Below are 19,511 nucleotides of genomic sequence, written 5' to 3'. Positions count from 1 at the left end.
TATTTTTCCTGCCTATTTTTCCTGATATATTCTCTAGTGATATTGCAGAATGATGATCTTGTCCTGCACGTGCAAGTGATGTTGGCAGCGCAGAACCATTTTATTTATTTCCAGAAGGTGTCATTTATGGTATGCTCTCAATACATTCTGCAAAACTACTTCATGTTCAACACATTCTGCAAAGCTGGTTTGTGTTAGAGAAATAGAATTTGTTCTTGGAAATAACACAGAGCTAGGGATAATGTAATTTATCTTGTTGTCCACGTAGTTTTTCAGAAGCAGAGCTTTGCCAAAAGACTTTACTTATCTATCCAGAACATTTCACAATGCACATAGCCAGTTCAGCTGGCACCAATCATAACATATGGACCCATACGCACCTTGTCTTCAGACATCCTCTTAGCCTCTTGTGATTCAGAATGCAGCTGGGAAACCGTAGATTGCAGGTGACTAACTTGATGCACACGCACTGTATTTTGGTTTCTTGATTGTTCTCTACAAAATGTTTCAAATGGAGAAATTAGAAACTGTAAAAATCGTGAAATCATGAGACAAGTGTGGCTGGTTTTGCTGTAATCAGTATAACCACTGAAACATGCTGCTTGAAAGTATGATTATCATTCCCAGCGAGATCACATGGAAAGTACACCTTCTTACTGGTCAGATTTGCTCTCGGAGAGCCACCTCACATAAAATAATTAATATCTTAATACTTTCTATTCCTGATGATATGCCATTTATTCTCAAGTAAGTTCTAGCAAAGTTAAGTCTGTTTCCAGATGCACCCCAACTATTCTACATGCAGAACTGAGAAGCATTTTGCTATCAGCTACTTGGTCTCAACTATGCAAGTCAGACACAGCCCACACTGAAATTCAAAATCTCCTGTTTGGAACACTGCACGGCATGTCCTTTTTTAACAGATAAATCGAGGATTGATTTTTAAGTCAAGTGACTGGTGAGAACTAGTGGTTTTTTATAATTATTTGATTACTGCCAAAGTCAACAGTATGAATGTAGCTGTTTATGACATGAAAATTACCTATTATTTAAAATTACCACTTCTTACTATTTGTACAGGTATGCAAGCATGTGATTCAACTGATAATGCTGCTGCAAATTAAATCTGAATCTGAATCCACTGAACATGTTGAAGACAAAGCTCACGGTGCAATACAGCCACATAAAACTGCACTTCGCCACAACCCTTAGTCTATATCCTCTGTAATCCCTCAGCTCCAGCCAGGTGCTCTGCAGAAACTGGTCCCAACTCAGACTGAAACCTGAGATCAGTCATTGCAAAACTTGGTGACAAGAACAGAGGTGATGGCTTGAGCCACAGCTTGTGCTCCCACCCACTTTGCTGACCTTACCCTTCTTCTGAACCACAGTGGACTGACAACAGACCAAGCCTGCAAGTCTCCCAGTTCTCAGAGTTTGCCTAATGCATGATCATTTTGCCCCTCCTTTAGAGAGCAGGTTTGGGGTTTTTTATTTCATTCCATAATTTACGCAAGGACTGTTTAACTCTTTAAACAAAGACACTGAGAAATGAAAAGAGTAGGGTGGAGAACAGAGTATACTAGCAGCATAAGCTTTGTCTCAAATTAAGGTTACTCTTAACATTTTCTGTACTATAACTAAAAAAAGTATTGAATGATCTCCACCCGGCTTGGGATGCTATTGGCATAGCTGCGGGCACTGTTAGCGTGTCAGTTAGTGCTGCCCCCTCCTGTTCATGCTCACTTATTAGCTGCTCAAACCTGTTAAAAAGAAAATACTGGTTGTAATTTCAGTCTTGGCAAATAATGGCTTCTCCACTGAAGAGGTAATGATATTTTTCAGTAGCCAGAAATGTCATAATTTTGATATTTTATTGTGGATGAAATGTTATGTATCAAGTTATTTACCCTTCTATTTTGAACAGGTTACTGTATAGTTCAGGTAGACAGCTCCGAAAATTAAGACTTCTTGAACAAAGAAGGACAAAGCTCTTGATTAAATCAGGAAGAAAAAGCTGATGTAACCACCCAAGCAATTACCTTCATTATTTTATTTACACCCTCCCAATATCATAATCAAATAATTATCTGTGAAACATGTGCAAAACTGTCTATATTTTATGAAAAAATAAATGGAGAACAGGTACCTATTTTGATGTTGCTGAAGCAGAAGTTGCCGTTGGGTCTGTGAATCTTTTTTCAATGACTCCAGTTCTTCTTCCACCTGTTGTAAGCAGATGACAATGCTAACGCCTAAAGAAAACACAGTCTAAACAGTAGTTTTCAAAGTGTTATTCCCTTCCTTTTGTTTTCACCTTGAACTGTGAAAATGTGCAGACTACAGCCTAAATTCTAGCAATAAATCCAGTCTCCAGCTGGGGACAGTGTAGCAGCCTAGCATACCAGCACCTGCCATCTCAACTGCAAAACAGCATTTGTACGTATTTACACCATAACAATTTCCAGTTTAGATGGGAGCTCACACAGAGTGTTAAAAACTATTTTCTAAAAACAACAAAACTCAGAGTGTTGGAAGGAGAAGTAGCAATTTCTTCACATACCAGCACAACCTTTTCCTTGAGGCATGACACCTCTGAGTCTACATCTCGCAAGATGGCAGCAAATGCTGTGCTCAGGTTGTGCATGTGCAGGGCAGCAATATTCTCATGCGCACAGAGTTTCTTGCCTGTGCGGTCCTTGTAGTCCCTAAGGATGCGGTGTAGTTCCAGAAGTACTTCCTCCTGGCTTTGGACCATCTTTTTCAAGCGCTCAGTTTGGCTGTCAGCCTCCCTCAGCATCTCCTCCTGCAGGTGGTTGGCAGCTTCCAGCTCTTGAATCGCATTTTTTAGCTGTATTTTTTCATTCTCTTGGCTCTGAGATTCTTTTTGTCTAAATTTAGAAACCAAAGAAATCATTTACAAAACAGGATTCACAACATAGATTTTTATCCTGACTAATAGATATAATACTCTGGTTGATAAACTCCTGTTTTGTACAACTACATAATAAGCGATCCTCTAAACCAAGCTGCCACAGTCTCCTTGCCTTCATTCCTGAGGGCCACCTTCTCACTGGGGAGATCTGGTGCGCCTCTGAAAGCTCACGTGGAGACTCTCCAAAATACATCTGCCGTGGTCTCTGTACCTGGTATCCTGAAGCACATCTCTTTCCAATTGCACTTCCATTGGTTTGGTCTGTAAATCAGTAACGATGGCTCTTAAATTGATTTTCTGATGCTCAGGTAGCTCAGTGGTCTAAAGAAAACAACCAAACAAAACAACCAAGTTAAACCAAGCAAAATAGTGAATAAATTACCCTAAAAATGAGAGTAGCATGGGTATGGGAATTAAGAGTTTATTTTTCTTTGTTTCTTTCCCCTTTTTCTTTTTTCCCCCTAACTATTTCCTAGTTAACCAGCTAGTCACCCTGTGCTGGGGTGGACAGACTACGCATGGAACACTGTTACGGGGATCACGCCAACAACATTATTACCCACTACCTATTTCTGTCTATCAAATAGCATGCGGGAACCACAAAGGCCAAGTAAATTTACGGCAGCCAAGAGGCTGCTCAAAATAGCACCGGCAACACTGTCCAAAGACATGGCAGTGACAAAAGTGACAAAAGCTCCTCTCACTATAGAGTGACTTGGGCACCCATATCCTTAAATTTTGTGCTCACATCTTCTTTGTCACATCAGTATAAAAGCCCAGACCTTCAGAATCTGCTGGCTTCCATCTCCAGTGAGTGAGCAGATAACAGCAGATAGCACGTGCAGGAATTTCTCTAATAACAAACAAAATCTGTGTACTACCTTAATTCCTGAGTATTCTTGATCATTGTAACAGCACCTGCAAAGAAAAAGATCTGTATTTTTTTATATACTAAGAATCAACTTTATGTCACAAAAAATGAATTTTGTTCATCTAATTTTCATACTGCAGGAGGAATTTAAGGATATTGAGAGAGGTAGTTTCCCTCCTTTGTCAAGTCTTAGGCTTTGTTCTGCTGGGATGAGCAGAGCTGCAGGCTGTTAGAACTACTGGTCAGCATTTCCTGTTAAATCTTTCAACAATTAAGTAGCAAATCGCATATGCTACCATTTTGCTACACTATTTCCAGGAACAGAATTTTCTACAAGAAACACTGAAGGCGAGGCTTCTATAAACATCTGCCTTCCTCTCATCTATAAATGTCTTTTTTATCAAACCGGTTTGATTGAACTCAAACGGACCTTTTCCTCCCAGAAGTGCTTTTGGGGGTACGCCCAGAAGAAAAGAGAAACTTAAGTCAGGGGCAAGTCCAAGGAGGGAACATTTAGACTTGTACATCTTGAATTTTGGGAGTGTTACTGCTATTAATAACCCCTGCGGGACATGTCTGTGAATCTACTCCTCAAGACACACACAAAAAAAAGGAAAATGTATTACTTAGGTGTAGCTTTGAGCAGGATGGTATTTGATGGAACTTTATTTGCATTATTTGGATTTTCCTAGGTCCTCTGGAAGACAGGGGACTACACTGTAAGTCTGAGGTAGCTGCAGTAGCAGTTTCCACATTACAGATAGCTTGAAATTTTTAGTCAAATGGGTGTACTGAAGAACAGCCCCTCAGGTGCTCCTGAGGGCGTGTAACAGTAAAGAGCCCTTTCTCCGACACCCCAACCTTGAGTACCAGAAATACTTCCTCAGGGTGAACGCAGTGTCTCCAGCTCTCACACAGCAGCCCCTCGAGCGCTCCACGGAGCCAGGGCCGCTTTCCACGAACCACGCCGGGCCGCGCCATCCCGCCCCTCGCACTGTCGTGCGGCAAAATGGCCGCCGGGCGCGGGCACCTGCGCTCCCGTGGCGGGAAACGAGGGGCGCGCGGGGCGCCCAGGCCGGCGCGAAACTCCTCCTGCCTCTGTGCACCCACCGCACCCAGCTCCGAGGAGCTTCCGACTTCACCGCGGCTCACACGAGGTAATGCGGCCCCGGGAAGCTCGTTCTTTCAGGGGGAGGGAGCCGCCTCCTTCCCGGGGAAGGGCCCTCCCGCGGCCGCCACTCGATCCGCCCGCCTCACCTCGGCGCGGCCCTGGGGCACCTCCGGCGGGGTTCGCAGAGGCCGGGCAGCCCCGGCGCCGCTATCCCTGCGGGGCTCAGCGCCTTCCAGTCCTCCATCCCCGCGGCGTGCGGGGCTCAGCGCCCTCCAGTCCTCCATCCCCGCGGCGTGCGGGGCTCAGCGCCTTCCAGTCCTCCATCCCCGCGGCGTGCGGGTTCAGCGCCCTCCAGTCCTCCATCCCCGCGGCGTGCGGGGCTCAGCGCCCTCCAGTCCTCCATCCCCGCGGCGTGCGGGGCTCAGCGCCCCCCGCCCCGCCATTCCCGCGGGGCTCAGCGCCCCGCCGCCCCCGCCATCCCCGCGGGCTCAGCGCCCCCCGCCACAAAATGGCCGCTGAGGTGCGGTCCCTCCGGCCCGGGAGGAGCGCGGCCGGGGCCGTGCTTCGGGATGGAGGGAAAAATCCTCTCCTAAAGGGAAACAGGGCAGCGCTCGAGTAATTTTCCTCAAGGGATTTGGCCAGCACGGTAGCACACTTAAGGGGTGACCACAAGAGCCAGAAGTTGGGGCGAGGAGGGTTTCCTTCTGCCACAGAGAAGGCCAGAGGGCCAAGACACTCTCCCCAAAAATCCAGTTAAGAAGTAATATCAAAACGTTCTGATTCTTGTACCAATCTCTCCAGAGGTGAAATAGTGTTGAATTCTTAAAGGTATTTTCACTACTCAGAGTGGGCCCAGAGTCACAAGAGTATAACTACTTCAACAAAGAAAATAACGTGTCTGACAGCCCCATTTTGGGTCTTGATTTCAGGAGTGGACACACAGGTGTCAACTGACTGTCCCTCTTTTCAACTTATTCACAGTAACAGCCAACAGCTCATACCAGATACCCCATGATACGAGTCTCCAGAAACAAGTGTGTGAATTGCGCCCAAAGAAAATCATAGGAGAGCTGGAAACCTTGAGGCAGAGCAAACTCAGAAGGCAGGCAGATATGTTAATGTATTTCCATACCTGACTAAGAAGAAAACTACATAACCATTCCTCAGCAGAGAACACAGTGTTTCAATTTACAAAGGAAGCAAACCACTCACTTAGTGCTAAAAGACAAACCTAAGATGAAGAAAAGTGGTTTTATGTGGACTACTTCAGGCCGAGGGAAGAAAAGTAACAATAACCTGCGGGAAACAGGTCTGGCCTCACTCCCTTAGCTGCACCGCGCTCCAGAATTGTCAGTGCATCGACAGCAAGAACACACACGGAGGACGGGAAACAGCTTGAGGAAAAGAGGATTTTCTATCACACTACCTGGATGAAGAGGCAGCACTGTTCTATCAACAGAGAAAAGAGGCCAAGGAGTTTACAGGTAAATATTCCACACAACACCCTGAAGCCAGATTTCAATGTTCAAACAGCCTGAGGCGTTAACAAAGCACGAAAACTCATCCGTGGGGCGGGTTGCACCTACCTCTGACAGACACGGCCGAGACTGGTTTCTGCTGTGGTTTGGGGGTGCACTGGGGCTCTGCCCCTTGCTCTGGGGCTGGGACAGGAGGGGACACCGCTCACCTCGCAGTAGCTCCTGCTTTTGCTGGGCATCCAGCCCCCGAGCCCTGCGGAGCTGCTGGAGCCACCTGTGCCTTCCCTCGCCCTGCAGCCCGACTCGGTAGCCTTGGCAACAGACCCCTCCTGCGGGGCTGCCCATGGGCGGGGGAGCCCGGACCGCCGCATCCCGCGCCGGGATTGCTCGGCCAAGTGTCGCTCCAGTGCTCCGGCTTCAGCGGGAAACTCGATCGCTTTTGCCATGGGGGCCGTGCAGGGTGCTTGCTGTGGGCGTTAGTTCTCTCCTGGCAACAGGTGCCTTTTTAGTCTGGTGTGGCATGGGCTCAGTCCAGGGCTGAGCACCCCGGGCTCTCTGCTGCTCCCCTGCCACTCTCAAATGCCAGTTGCACCCTTGAAACAGAATCATCCTTTGAGGATGTAATTCCTTAAAAATTTTTCTCCTATTTTGGGAATATCTCTGGGAAGAAAAAAAATAAGAATCATGTCAGGTTTGCCAGCAAGATGCAGATATAAATTTGTTAATTTAAAATAATCTGTTCTTCCCACGAAGCGGACTATGAGCTGTGCAGGGGGAATAGCTTCCGAAAAAGGTCATGGAGTAATTTAAACCAGCAGAGGCTCTGCTTCTAAAATGCCTGGACCATCCTGTCAACCATTTCAAGTTGGGTTGAAGGCATTAATAGCTGCTTTAACTGTTAAATAATAATCATATTTTTGCAGAGAAAACTTCTTGGAAATTTATCTATCTGAACCTGCTGTGTTTCTTCATATGGCACATGACAAACATAAATGTCTACAGAATTGACCCTGCTCTTTACAGAACGAGCTCAGGCACAGGGCTGCATTATCCCAGCTTGCTGTGATGTCCAGACTTACAATAAGAACCTCTCACCGTTGTGCCTCAGGTGATTTCAACTGTAATCCATCCTGCTAGAAACAGGGAAAGGTTCTAGAAAGGCCTCTGCGGAGGGCAGGCCCCTGCTTTAGCCTCTCTTTTGTGGTGAACCCACAAAGCTTCTATGGACATCTCCTCCCGTGATGTGTGGCCATGCACTGTGCACTTTCTGACCATTATGAAGCCTCTCATGGTATTTGTTCACTCCTTTGCATGAAAAGGCTGGAAATTAATATACTGAAGAAATCAAAGGTATTTTATGCTTGAAAAATGACGGTGGTGATCTCCTTTACAGACTCGATCCTATGAAGCCAAGTGAGCTCCGCTGGAGTAAAACAAGAACTTGAGAATGAGACAGCCCATCCTGAACTTGCGAGCTCAGGGACTCAGGTAAGCTCAATAACACCACTCTGACTACTTAAGAAAGATTGTGCTTCCTTTCTGAAAGGGAGAAGCATAGTAAATGCATGTTAGCTATTTCTGAAATGTCACATTTAAATCAGGACAATTTGAGCTGTGATAGCTGTTTAAAAAACTGTGTTAGCTGAAAACTAGCAGATGGGGGCAGTGTTGCTTTGATGAACTTCTACATTTGCAAAAGAAACTTTGGGTATTTGAAGGAATTTAGGAAAAATCAGAGCAGCCACCAGCAAGGAGTCAGTGCCTTTACTGATTATAAATGTGGGATTTGGTTGTGACATCTGAACAATGAAATCAGTGGCAATTCCACCTGCTTTAGCAGTGTGGTACTCGGCAATTGAGGGAAAGGGTTCTGACATCGCTCTGTCTAAAATTTATTTTAATAATTTATATAAATGAAGATGAATAGTGAATATTGCTTTAACTGTATTGAGCGTGGAAACCTGTTTCTCAGAATATTTAGTTTTCAGGTAAAGCACAGCAATGCATGTTGTTAATCCCACTTTCTTAATCAACAGCTGCTATATGTTATTAATTTATCTTGCGCTGGTTTGGTTTGCATTGTGTCTGGTGGGAAGTTCAATCCCCCGTGTGTGGGCTGGCGTGGGTGCTGTCTCTAGGGTTCCAAAAACCCTTTGGTTTCTGTGGGCATCACCAAGAGGCTGGCCTTGTGAGGATGGACAGAAACTTCATTCTGTCAGCACCTGACTGATTTGTAACCCCTGTGCAGAATACAAGCCTGCTGAGAAAGCAGCACGGTGTCTGGCAGCCCATTCGGGTGATTGATCCACCGTAGTTTCTTAGCTGTTCTTGGGTCTCTGGTATGTGCAGAGCACCTGTGCGTAGACCTTTTTAGAGCAGTGTGGTGGACTAGCAAATCTGGAGGTGGTAGGGGCGAGAAAATTCTGTGCTTGCGATGATGACGAATTTGATGGAGTTATTGGGAAAAAGGTGTTGGATTCAGCACTCAAAGTGAATTGCAGTGCTGAAACAGAATTAAAACTGCACCTCAGAACTTAGGTTGATAACAGTTAATCATCAGCCATTGTAGGCACCCTGGGAACCAAAGCTCTTGCTGGAATTCTGATGTCTGCAGACATGAGGTTCAGTATTTAGTGTTGGAAATTGCTATAATGCAAAGCTCGTTAGCAGACTGGCACATTCTTGCAGAGTCTTAAACAACCCTAATGGCTCCAGATAGCAGGATGTGTGGCCCCAAGAGACAGGTCCCGGAGCCTTAGCCTGTCTCTAGAAGGCCTGTGGAGGGACAGAAATGAATTGCTCTTTGTGGTGACTTGGAATGAGTGTCTTACAGTGAAACACTAGCAGTGTCAAAGTGCAGAAATCTGATTTGAGGCAGGCTGAAGGGTGAGTTGTGGATAAAAGCAAGCTGCGAGTTGACCAGGCTGTGAAGCGAGAGAAAACTCAGCCCCTGGGAGGGCAGCAGAGGGAACAAAGCTCAGTATGAGCATGGATTGAGGATCATCTTCCATGAAAAATAAAGGGAGGGGCCTCTTTTCTGCATTCCTCCTTGTGGCTGTTGGGAATGAGAGCTGGGACACATGGGGCAAATAGGAGGTTGTGGGGAAACCGTAACATTGAAGGGGATGGGAATGGGGCAGCATGAATGGTATGAACAAATGCAAAGATTTCTCCTTTTAGAGTCACAGCTTCAAAGTTTTTCTCCCACAGTTCGCAAGATCTTCACTGCTTTCAGAGCCAAAAGGAGAAATAACACACGCCTCAGGCACTAAGAGATCAAAAGTACAGGCACAGGCACTACTGTTGGTTAGCTTGGCTACACAAGCAGGAGGAGCAGTGGACTGGGGGCTGCCTTCTGTCATCCTGTTCAAGGGCAGACACAAACCAGAATGTTTTGTGAACATCTCAGTGATTTCTGCTAGGAGTACAGTCAAGAGCTTTTAAAATGATGAGTCAGATGTCTAAGCCTGTGTGCATGTGTGCAAGAACAACTGCACTCACGTAGATAAACTCTACATTGTCACTGGTGACTGCCTGCATTCATGAAAGTATCCTAAGTTCTTACTGTTGTTTCTTATTCCATATACTGGAATAGTGCTGCCTTTTTATGACAACAGAAATGGGAGAAAGAAATATGTTCAGGGAAGCTGGTAGGCGCCATGCAGAGGAAAAGCACTTTATGAAAGCGGCATCATTAGCAGCGCTCCACTGTGCTGGTTTGGAACAGGTCCATTGTGTTTGCAGCAACTGGCAGTTTGGATTGTTACAATTCCTTGGCAAGGACAATAGAAAGATGGTGGTTTCCGGGGGCAGGATAAAAGGGTGAGCCCCAGCTTTCGCACACTGCATTTTCTAATTGCGTGATGTGCGCAACGGGGCAGCACTGCCTTAATCCACCTCTCTCTCTCTTACTTCCTCACGCTCTCATAGCAGCGGTAGCTGCTGCCGCTTTGGCAGATCAGCGGGGAGAGCACGGAGAATGCAAAGAGCTCGGCTATCGTCTTAACATTTTTCCCAAAGGATTAATTTCACCTGCTTCTCTGCTTTTCCTCATAGACTTTTTTTGTGCTTTTTAATCCAAAGTGTGGAGTTCTGTCACATTTTAAACCCCTCTAAATAGTTTTGGGAACGGACTTTCTCTCTCCTACTCCCCAGCCTTTTTTATTTTGTTTTGACAAGTCTGAAAATCGTGAAGTAAGTGGACAGAGCAACTGGGAGCTGAGAGGGAGAAGACGCTTCCATTCTTTCAGTGCAGTGGGCTGAGGCAAAAAGGCCATTGTAATGGTAAATTGCATGCAGAAAGGAAGAAAAGACCAATAATCAATCACAAATGAAGCATTCGCTTGGATTTTGGCAAGTTGCTGCCCAGGGGCTTTTAAATCTATGAACATTTTATTTTACTTTTTTTTGCCTACACCTTTGAAAGCACAAGTTTGATATATCAAGGACAGGAAGATAAATCTTTATAGAGCTATCATGCCCAGGATAGCTGGGAATGGGGAAAGCACAGTGCTGGAACAACAATAGAATGTCACAATTCTGAAGGAGGAACAACGTGCTGAAATGCTGGTGGGAACCGTTTTTAACCCATCACCTTGGACCGCGGCTCTGAAGAAAAGTTTTCCGTCTCAGGCTCGTCTTGTGGGGGCTCTGGGGAGTTCAGTTTGCAACTTCGTTATTCTGTGATTGCCTGAGTGGGTTTTGTATTTGACTGAGTATGTGATAGGACAGATGAGGATGTTGGACAATATTAACAGCAGCCTATCATCTGCAGAGCCCAGCGCCACCCAGAAGGGAAGATACATCTACCTGGAGGCTCTGCTCCAAGGAGGCGCGCCGTGGGGATTCGCGCTGCAGGGCGGGCTGGAGCACGGCCAGCCATTAATCATCTCTAAGGTATTTTTCTTATTTTTAATGAAATGCACGCACGTGGGGAGTGGGGCCCGATTTAAAGGGCAAGAGTTGCAAAATAACCCGGAAATGTTGTATTGGACATTGTGTTGGGCTCGGTTTTGAAAACTGTCGAGCACCTTTTGAAGTCAGTATGTTTGCTCAGGAGCTGCCTGTCTGAGCAACACGAGAGCTCTCGGCGTTGTCGAGCTACCGAAGGGCAGGTTTTGTCCCACAGGAAGTATCTTGGCTTGCAGAAATTGGCTCTATTTATCTCACTGCTGTGAATGGGGGCAATAAAGGACTCTCAGGAGGTGATCTGGTGTCATGAAGTCATAACATATCTGAGCGTGTTCAGTAATCTGTCGCCACCCCTTCTGAAGAGAAAAGAAATGAAGTGCTTTAAGTCACTTGAAGTGACGTTGGCTAATGAGAAGTGTGTGCGGGGAACCAGAAGAATAATGAATACTTTTACTGTACATTATGCTATGCTAGCAGTTTTCTCACCTATGTGTTCTCTACTTATTAAATATTAAGTATGGTACATTTTCAAGATTTGTATTATTTTAATAATTCATGATGGAGAAGTGTCAGCAGGCAACGAGTAGTGTAACTCACCAAGATGTTTGGAGGGGAAAAAATGGGAGAAAGAGTTCCTGGTTCTGATCAGAACCGGGCTGTTTGGAGTACCCAGGAACCTGAAGGTTCACATACTGAAGACAACACATGTTCAAAAGCATCAAATTGAATCTGTTAATATCTAAAATATGTTTGACCTGTGGCCCTAAACCTTTTTTGAATATAGGATTTAGGTAACCGTGAAACTTTACCTGTGTGGCTCCTAACCATATTTCTCTTCTGTGTCATCTGTCTGATCAGTTCTGCTTGTTAACAGTATGCATTTCTATAGCAAACTGTTAGGTGCATAGGTGTACTTATGTCTAATTCTACACCCTCATGAAAACTGGGATGTTTGTGGGGCATTCAAAGAGTCAGACCAATGTCAGCTAAGAGAAAATGCTGATAATCAAAACCAGTGTTACTCACATCCTGCAGTTCACCGTGCAAACAGTCACATGAACACCATCAGTCACTTGAAAAGCCGAACTGAAATAAATGATTTGTAATTAGCGCATCAATTAAATTAAAATTAAATTAAATTAAAAAGCAGAGACTTCCATAAAAGTAGTTTCATCATGAAGGGATCATAGAAATTTCACATAACCGTCTTTCCTGCAGGACATTCTTGGAGATAGTTTGGCATAGCCACATAAAGTGAAACTGAGCTCGCTGAAATGATGTTAGATGTTTTCACTCTATAAACATGTGGGACTAGCACTTCAGCCAGGTTGTTCACTTTTATTGGTAGTGTTCTGCATTTGTGAGGAAAAGAGCGTTTCTTTCTGCTCGGGCATTCTTCTCATTCTGCTGTGATATAAAGAGCATCACCTTCCTTTTCTCTTCTTGTTTTAATTGGTGGTGGGGAGGCAGAGGGGAAGAGGGACGGCTCTGGCGGGGAGCATTCATTCCACTGTGGGGTTTGGTTTCCACAGCAACCGGGCCCCATAGTGTGGAACACGCCTGGAGTGTGCACGGTGGCGCTGGGAGCGGGGCGACTTGTGCCTGCCGCTGGGAAACAGCGCTGCAAAAATGGGGGGTGGCTTTGTTTTTCACTGGTAGCGACTGCTTGGTTTGTGCTATCAGCGTTAGCACTTGCTTGTTTCGCTCAGGCTGGAGAGCAGCTTGCACGTGAAAGCCGTGCTTTCTGAATTCACACAGCACCTTGAGCTGTTTCCTGGCTTCCAGCTCCAGCTGAGAGGTTATCTACTTTCCTCCTGTGTTTGAACGCACTGTACGTTCTTCAGAAGTAATTGCGTGTTAGTCATTTAGCTAGTTCAGTATTCTTCTTCCGAGTATACTGTGAAGTGGTGAGGAACTGTGGAAGTGAGAGTCGTGTGAGAGGTTAAATCCCCCCGTGCTCCCCAGGAGGGCTCGCAGAACCATGCAGGGGCTGGGCTGGGAGGGACCAGTGAAGACCACACTGCTCCTGCAGGTGTGCACTAGGGACGATCCGAGAACAGTTCCAAATAATGTTACCTGTAAGTATCAGAAAAAGCGTGTCAGTTTTTCATTTCCAGTTATTCGGAATTAAGGTAGGAGTTTTATTTCTGTTTTGTTTCAGCAAATACGTTTACGACCACTTAACTGTCTGTTTGCATTGACAGAGTGGTGTTAAACAACCTTAGTGTAAATAAACATGTAGATTTCAGCAAGTATTTGAGTTGGTACCCGTGAAAGCTTACAACGTGACTTAAAGCAATCAAAGTAACATTGCTGTATTGTTCTAGAACCCTACACAGATGGCAGACCTGTTTGAATGTGATAGTTCTTTCTAGACATCATGAACTGGTGCTAATTTAAGATCTACAAGTATTGGCTTGTCTCAGTTTCAAACTAAAAACCAGGATGAGCGAATTTACGAAAGGCCCAGATGCACAAATACTGATTCTCGCAGCCCTGTGCAGTTCTTCGGAAAGACAGATTTTTCCACCAATAACATGCCAAGAAATTACCCAGAAGCAATGGGAACAGTTGGGAGTGTGAGTTGCAGAAAGCAGACCTGCTCTGTGCTGGCAGAAGGTGTGGTGTTGGAGGTCCGGTTACCAGGGCTTTAAGAGTCATGCACCGTCTCTGAGCAGAAGTCCCTTTGCAGTGCGGAGCCCTGGCAGTGCCGCGTGCACCAGGACCAGGCCGTTTCTCTGGCCTGCGCTTCAGTGGCAGACAGGCACACAGTTAAACACACCAGGAAGCGCTTTGCTGAGTCGGCCATGGAGCTCAGCACATCACGGGACCAAGTCTAAATCAACTTGTCAGAAATGTCGCTCGTGCAGCTAACGTGAATTTAGCTAGTTAAAACAGATGACCTTTTATGCTAATACTGGTCTTTTTTGACTTGGTGGAAAGATAAACCTGTACTGAAGCAGTTTCCTGGCAGCTAAGTCGACACAGGTCTCTTCACTATGTGTTTTGCTGAAGGTGAGGGCAGACCATAAACAAATTTATTATATCCGACCCATGGTTTTCCCTCTCCACATAGGAAACTGCTTTGACGTTCTCTCTGGCTTACTCATTCTATTTTGTTTCTCGACTGACTGTATACAACTCGTCACATGAAGGCTGTAGAATCATAATATGTTATGGTTGTGGCTGTATAGGACATTAGAGCATACTGATTTTGAATGAAAGAAATGTGGCAATCCTAGCAGTCTGTTTCCAAAATGGAGAGGCAGGGTGTTGATTGTCCTAGAGCAGCACTTAGTAATCCCGGGAAGGGAAGGAGCTTCCCCTTGGCTTCTGGAGCTACCTGTTCCACCCTCCTGGTGACGTTTCCACCCTTGTGGTGACATTTCCACTCCTGTGGATGGTGTGTGGTGTGCGCTTCAGGATGCTGTGTGGTGTTCTGGTCTGCCACCTGAACACAAGCTTGTGGGGAGTATCATAAATAGGCTTTGTGGAATTTTTCCAGCATGAGTTTTTGCTGTACCAGAAGAAAAGGAAAGGAAGAACGGGCAAAAACTCTTGAGTTGCGCGTTCTTTTTCCACGGTACCTCAAGACAACATCCGAAAATCAGTACCCAATGAGCAACAGAATGTCACTGGCTAGCAGTGAGCATCCAAAACCGTGGATCTGGACCCCAGCTGCCCCCAGACACTTCTCCCTGCCTCTGCCTCTGATCAAAGCTTTGGGAGTCAGTGCTCTCCCATTAAATCCATACCAGGAGCCAGTTGCTCTCCCCATTTGAATGCCCAGAGTCTCCATAAACAAAATTGAATTATCTTATGCCCTGCCAGGCAGAGCTGCTTTGCATCCATTCCCCATATGGCAATTTAGAAACTGTTAATCTTTCTGTAGGGTTGCCATGCTCACATGAGAGCTGCTTGTCTGAAGTTGGCAGAATCACAGAAGTTAGTGGCCTGGGCAGGAGGACATGAACCTGAGCCAGGGGCATGGTGACTTGTTTTGTGATTTTTGTAATTGGTTTTTGTCTCAGAGTTTCCACAGTTGTTGTTTTTTGGCTAGACAGGGACTCAATTTTTTGTCCTCACTGCTGCAGGGTAGCTTGGGGCCTTTGTGGTGTTAATGTTTGAAAAAAATAGCCCTTTTCACTAGTTTTAGGGCCATAGACATGGATGTTGTGTATGATGTGGCAGGTCGTCATAAATGTGTGTTCTCTTGTGTACGAATAGAAGAATGGTATACAAGAATTGCCCAAGTGCTGCTCCTACCGTTTACCTGTATCAGCTTACTGGGTGTGGAGAGCTGCTGTGTTCATTGTTCTTTCACTTCTTGTGTTCCCCAGGGAAAGCAATCAGTGAACAGTAAGCGCGCAGTAATTCGTCCAGGACTAAGCCAAACTGGAATTGCTTTGTGTTTGGTCTCAGTCCAAAGGCAGGAGAAAAGGTGCTGCTGAGAGCAAAAGAATTCCAGATCTGCACTGACTAGCGTCCAGTCCACCTTGCAGAAAAAAGATCAAGGACCAAATCGGCTGGTTGGCACAAATGATTTCTTCCTCTCTTTGCCCCTCAGCACTTGTTTCAGGGTTGGCACTGGCGAAGGGTGCGCTCTGTCCGCTGATGAGCTGAGCGGTTCATTGTGCAAAATGGTTTGCCTGTGGATCCGAGTCCTGTTGCTTGACTGTGGCAGCACACAGGGCAGACGCCTGGTCCCAGGCAAGCAGGGAATCTGGACGATGCAGCCCTTTGCTCTCAGAGGAGAAGGGAACTGATGCTGTGGATGTTTCAGAAAGCAGAGGGGCAATTCCTCACCACTCTTCCTTGTTTCTGAGGGCTCACAAGTGCCTCACGAAAGACTGCTGATGCCAGCACAAGCAACAGGATCGTCTACCTTTTCTTAAGGCTACGGAGCTGCTTGATGAAAAGGCTCCTATTGTCAGCCCCCTTCATTAGGCTGCCGATCGTTCTTGAGCACAAAAAGACTTCTGTTCACTTCCAGGGCACTGAATTGGCAGCTGCAGACAAAACGACGGAGTGACGTGAGCAGCGGCTTGCTGAGCGTTGCTGCTGCACCAGCAAAGTCAGTGGGAGCTTTGCCCGCTGCAGCGGGCTGTCTGGAGGGGTAGTGCCGGTTGGGCTGCGGTGCACCGCGATGAGCCCGTCTCCTGGGCGTACCTTGGTTGTCCTTGTTAACAAAGATCAGTACGGATGATCCCAGGGTGCACAGGTGCTCAGTGGTGTGACTTTGTGAACGTGCATGTGGAAGGAAATGACCCTTGACAAAAGTCATGTCTCCATGCTGAGGAGAGGAGGGGGTTACTGACAGGTCTGTCTCCGGCTGGCTGGCCATGCCTTAGAGTTACCTTCTTACCAGAAATCAGCCCAAGCTGCAAAGTTTTATCCAAATCCAGAGATAGCTGATGTGAAAGATCAGGTCTCCTCTACTGCCGTGCAACCACATGAGTTAAAGAGGACCATATGCGGTGTAATGTCCTTCAAAGTCACAAAAAGGTGTCACAGAGGGAGTGTTTTCTTCTCAGATTCTTGGACAGAGAGGACTCCTGTGAGATTAAAAACAACGTGTAATCCTTAGGGTCAATAAATGGAGCTTTCATAAATCTTGCCCTGGCTTTAGCTTACATGAAAGAGATTAGACAGAAATAAGCCATGTATCCCTGTTTGCTTGGCTGGAGCAGGTCTATAACCAGAGCTGAGATTTATACTGATCCTGGAATGAGAAGCAGAGAAAGCGCTCTGTAGATCGGTGTTTGTGCAGAATAGAGGATTGCTCGTGAAGGGCTCCACTGCGTTCAGCCTTTCCCACGCTTCTTGGGAGCCCAAGGCATAAGAAGAAAAAGCATCATCAATAATAGAACCGGAGCTGAGCTAATCTCATCTCAAATTTCGTCAGTGTTTGCCTTCAGGATCTTTTGATGAAGCTCAGAACTGTGGAACATGAATCCAGCATGAACTTATTGTGCATAAACTGGTCAGAGTTTGGGAGGGAACTTGGAAGGTGATAATGAGCTGAACCGTGATTGGCTTGCCAACATGGAGAGTCAGAGAAAAAATGTCCAGAGGCCTTGGCAAATAGATGGCTGAACCACAAAGTCTTTGTCACTTGTTTGCGCATTTCCAGAGCCCTGAGTGGATCACCATGTCGTGGCCGCAGAGAACATTGGAGAGCAGTGGCAGGAAACCCTCCGGTGTGTTGCTGTCCCTCAGCCCAGGAGGCAAATCTCTCCCTCGCTTGAGAGCCGAGAGGGTAGACTTGGAGCATTTGAGCACGAACAACAGAAAGAGCTGGGTGTTCAGCCATCATTCTGGAGACTTCAGGCTGCAATTCTCACCCTGGCTAGAGGGGCTTTCCTTTTCTGTCTGACCCAAACCCGCCTTTGTGCTTGGAACAAGGAATCTCCAGTGCATGATGCAAAATACAATCCAGCACCAGGACTAGCTCGTCTGCAGGAAGAATTCGGCACCCTCCAGCTGCCCAGCACCCAGCCACATCAAGCTCACGTCTCAGATTTCCTTCAGGGAAGTCAGCAGCGTGGTCTGCATGATGAAGTACGATGAATATCTGCCGGTGTGGGTGCTGAACAGGACCGAGCCTGCCTGGTCCACTGGAGATGAGGAAATCAGACCCTTGGGTAGCTCCGGCTATCACACACCAGTGATGGAGCAAGGTTCCCTGAAGACTTCCCTTGGCTGGAGCAGGATACTGGGCATGGCCGGGTGTCAGACGGGCAGAATTCCAAAGGGTAGATGTTAAGTGTGCTAAATATGTTTCTCCTTTTCCTTATAATCTCATCTCACGTAGGCTGCCTCATCTGTGTTTCTGTCTCACCCAAAGGGGTTCCTGCCTCCTTTGTAGGTATCGTAAACCCCTCAGCTGTGGCTCGCCTACCGAAGCCGGTTTCTGCAGGGGTCTGGAAGCGCGCTGCAGGGGACTGGCCAGAGCCCTGGCCCTTCAGAGAGCTGCAGCTCGGGAGTCAGTAGATGCCACAACCCGTTTTCCCCAGTGGAAATACTGGCTGCATCTCTGTATCACACTTGGCTCTCCAGGTGAAAAAACGTCTTCCTAGATGTTTTAAGTTTGTTTTAATTAAGAGAGGGCTTGTGTACATTTGTCCATGTCTGAGCTGGAAACAGTTCTGTTTTTGCATTTGCAGGCAGGCACTGCCTAAATCCATCGCCACTACTCTGGTTTCTTTGCTGTGAGCTTTAAAAAACCCACCCAAACCCAAACAAACAAATAAATTATTACAGGTTTCTTGGTGAATTGGAATCAGGAGAAAGACACCAGGAACACAGCTTGTTAACATCCTAACCGGTATTCAAGCATAATATTAATTTTTCACACTTGCATTAAAAAATCCCACAAAAAAACCACCTAAAACCGTAGCGAAGAATGATTCCTGCTGATAAGAAAATCACTGTGCTTAAATTCTTTAGCAGAATAGACTGTGGGATACATTTCAAAGCACGGGGTGAGAAATAAGCTCCCAAATCCCATTAAGAAATAACAGGATTTATGTGCATTCCTCCCATATATTAACTTTCCCCTCTGGAAACGCCTTGTGCTGGGTTGGTGCCGTTTTTCAGGCAGGTGCAGTGTTTTGTGGTTCCCACAGACCGCTCCAGCTAACCCGGGGCTGAGAGCCCTTCCCGTGCGGGGATCTCCTGATGCGCCTGGCTCACCAGCGTCTCAGCGCCGTGCCCTCCAGGGACTCAGCCCCACATTCTGCAGCGATGCTGTAACCCCTTCTGCTCTGTCTGTGTCAGCAGTTAAAATGGTTCAAGGAGCAGCCAACAGAGGTAGAAGAGAGCGTGCTCTTTAACAGCCATTATCGATTGTGGGCCGGTCTCTGAACATCACTTGACGTATAGATGAACAGTGTGCGGTGCTGAAGTCTTTGGGGAATTGGTTTGCATTGGCAGCAGGGTCAGATTTTATTAGCACTTTAGAGGTGTTTCACCTCTTTACTGAAGGCAAGTTTTTGAAAATACGCCAGATCTTCACATTTGCCATTACATAGGAGTTTTCGCTACTTCTTTCCTTTTGAAGGCACGCATACATGTAAAATGTTAATTCGCATCGAAATGGAGATAAAAGTATTACAGAAATATTTGCCAAAGAATTGGCAAACAGTTCCCTTTCAAAAAGTGCCAAGTGGGAACAGTTTGATAGGACAGCAGGAGGCCAGCAGG

The 19,511-nt window shown here is 46.3% G+C and overlaps 2 protein-coding genes across 12 annotated transcripts in view; one reads left to right on the top strand and one right to left on the bottom strand.

Moving 5' to 3' along the window:
* CCDC158 (coiled-coil domain containing 158) overlaps positions 1-6,684 on the bottom strand; it is a 41,681-nt gene extending 34,997 nt beyond the window's left edge. For 8 of the 9 annotated variants that reach the window (XM_071808313.1, XM_071808315.1, XM_071808316.1 and 5 more), the window contains exons 1-6: positions 6,504-6,684; positions 3,817-3,853; positions 3,147-3,256; positions 2,564-2,891; positions 2,150-2,226; positions 381-495 (exon numbers count right to left, since the gene is read on the bottom strand). In XM_071808313.1, coding sequence (XP_071664414.1) covers positions 381-495; positions 2,150-2,226; positions 2,564-2,891; positions 3,147-3,256; positions 3,817-3,853; positions 6,504-6,634 — 798 coding nt within the window. In that variant the 5' untranslated portion in view covers positions 6,635-6,684. Of the gene's footprint in view, positions 1-380; positions 496-2,149; positions 2,227-2,563; positions 2,892-3,146; positions 3,257-3,816; positions 3,854-5,063; positions 5,335-6,503 lie in introns of those variants that run through there. The other variant, XM_071808317.1, reaches the window with a different exon arrangement.
* Positions 6,685-10,317: 3,633 nt separating this feature from the next.
* The window catches only part of SHROOM3 (shroom family member 3), a 129,019-nt gene continuing 119,825 nt past the window's right edge, over positions 10,318-19,511 (top strand). For all 3 annotated transcript variants that reach the window (XM_065836293.2, XM_065836291.2, XM_065836290.2), the window contains exon 1: positions 10,318-11,291. In XM_065836293.2, the coding sequence (XP_065692365.2) occupies positions 11,127-11,291 (165 nt within the window). In that variant the 5' untranslated portion in view covers positions 10,318-11,126. The remainder of the gene's footprint in view (positions 11,292-19,511) is intronic.

The sequence above is a fragment of the Patagioenas fasciata genome, chromosome 4, assembly GCF_037038585.1.
Source record: "Patagioenas fasciata isolate bPatFas1 chromosome 4, bPatFas1.hap1, whole genome shotgun sequence".
Classification (NCBI taxonomy): domain Eukaryota; kingdom Metazoa; phylum Chordata; class Aves; order Columbiformes; family Columbidae; genus Patagioenas; species Patagioenas fasciata.
The sequence above is the reverse complement of the archived record's forward strand: the minus strand, read 5'-3'. Positions and strand labels throughout refer to the sequence as shown.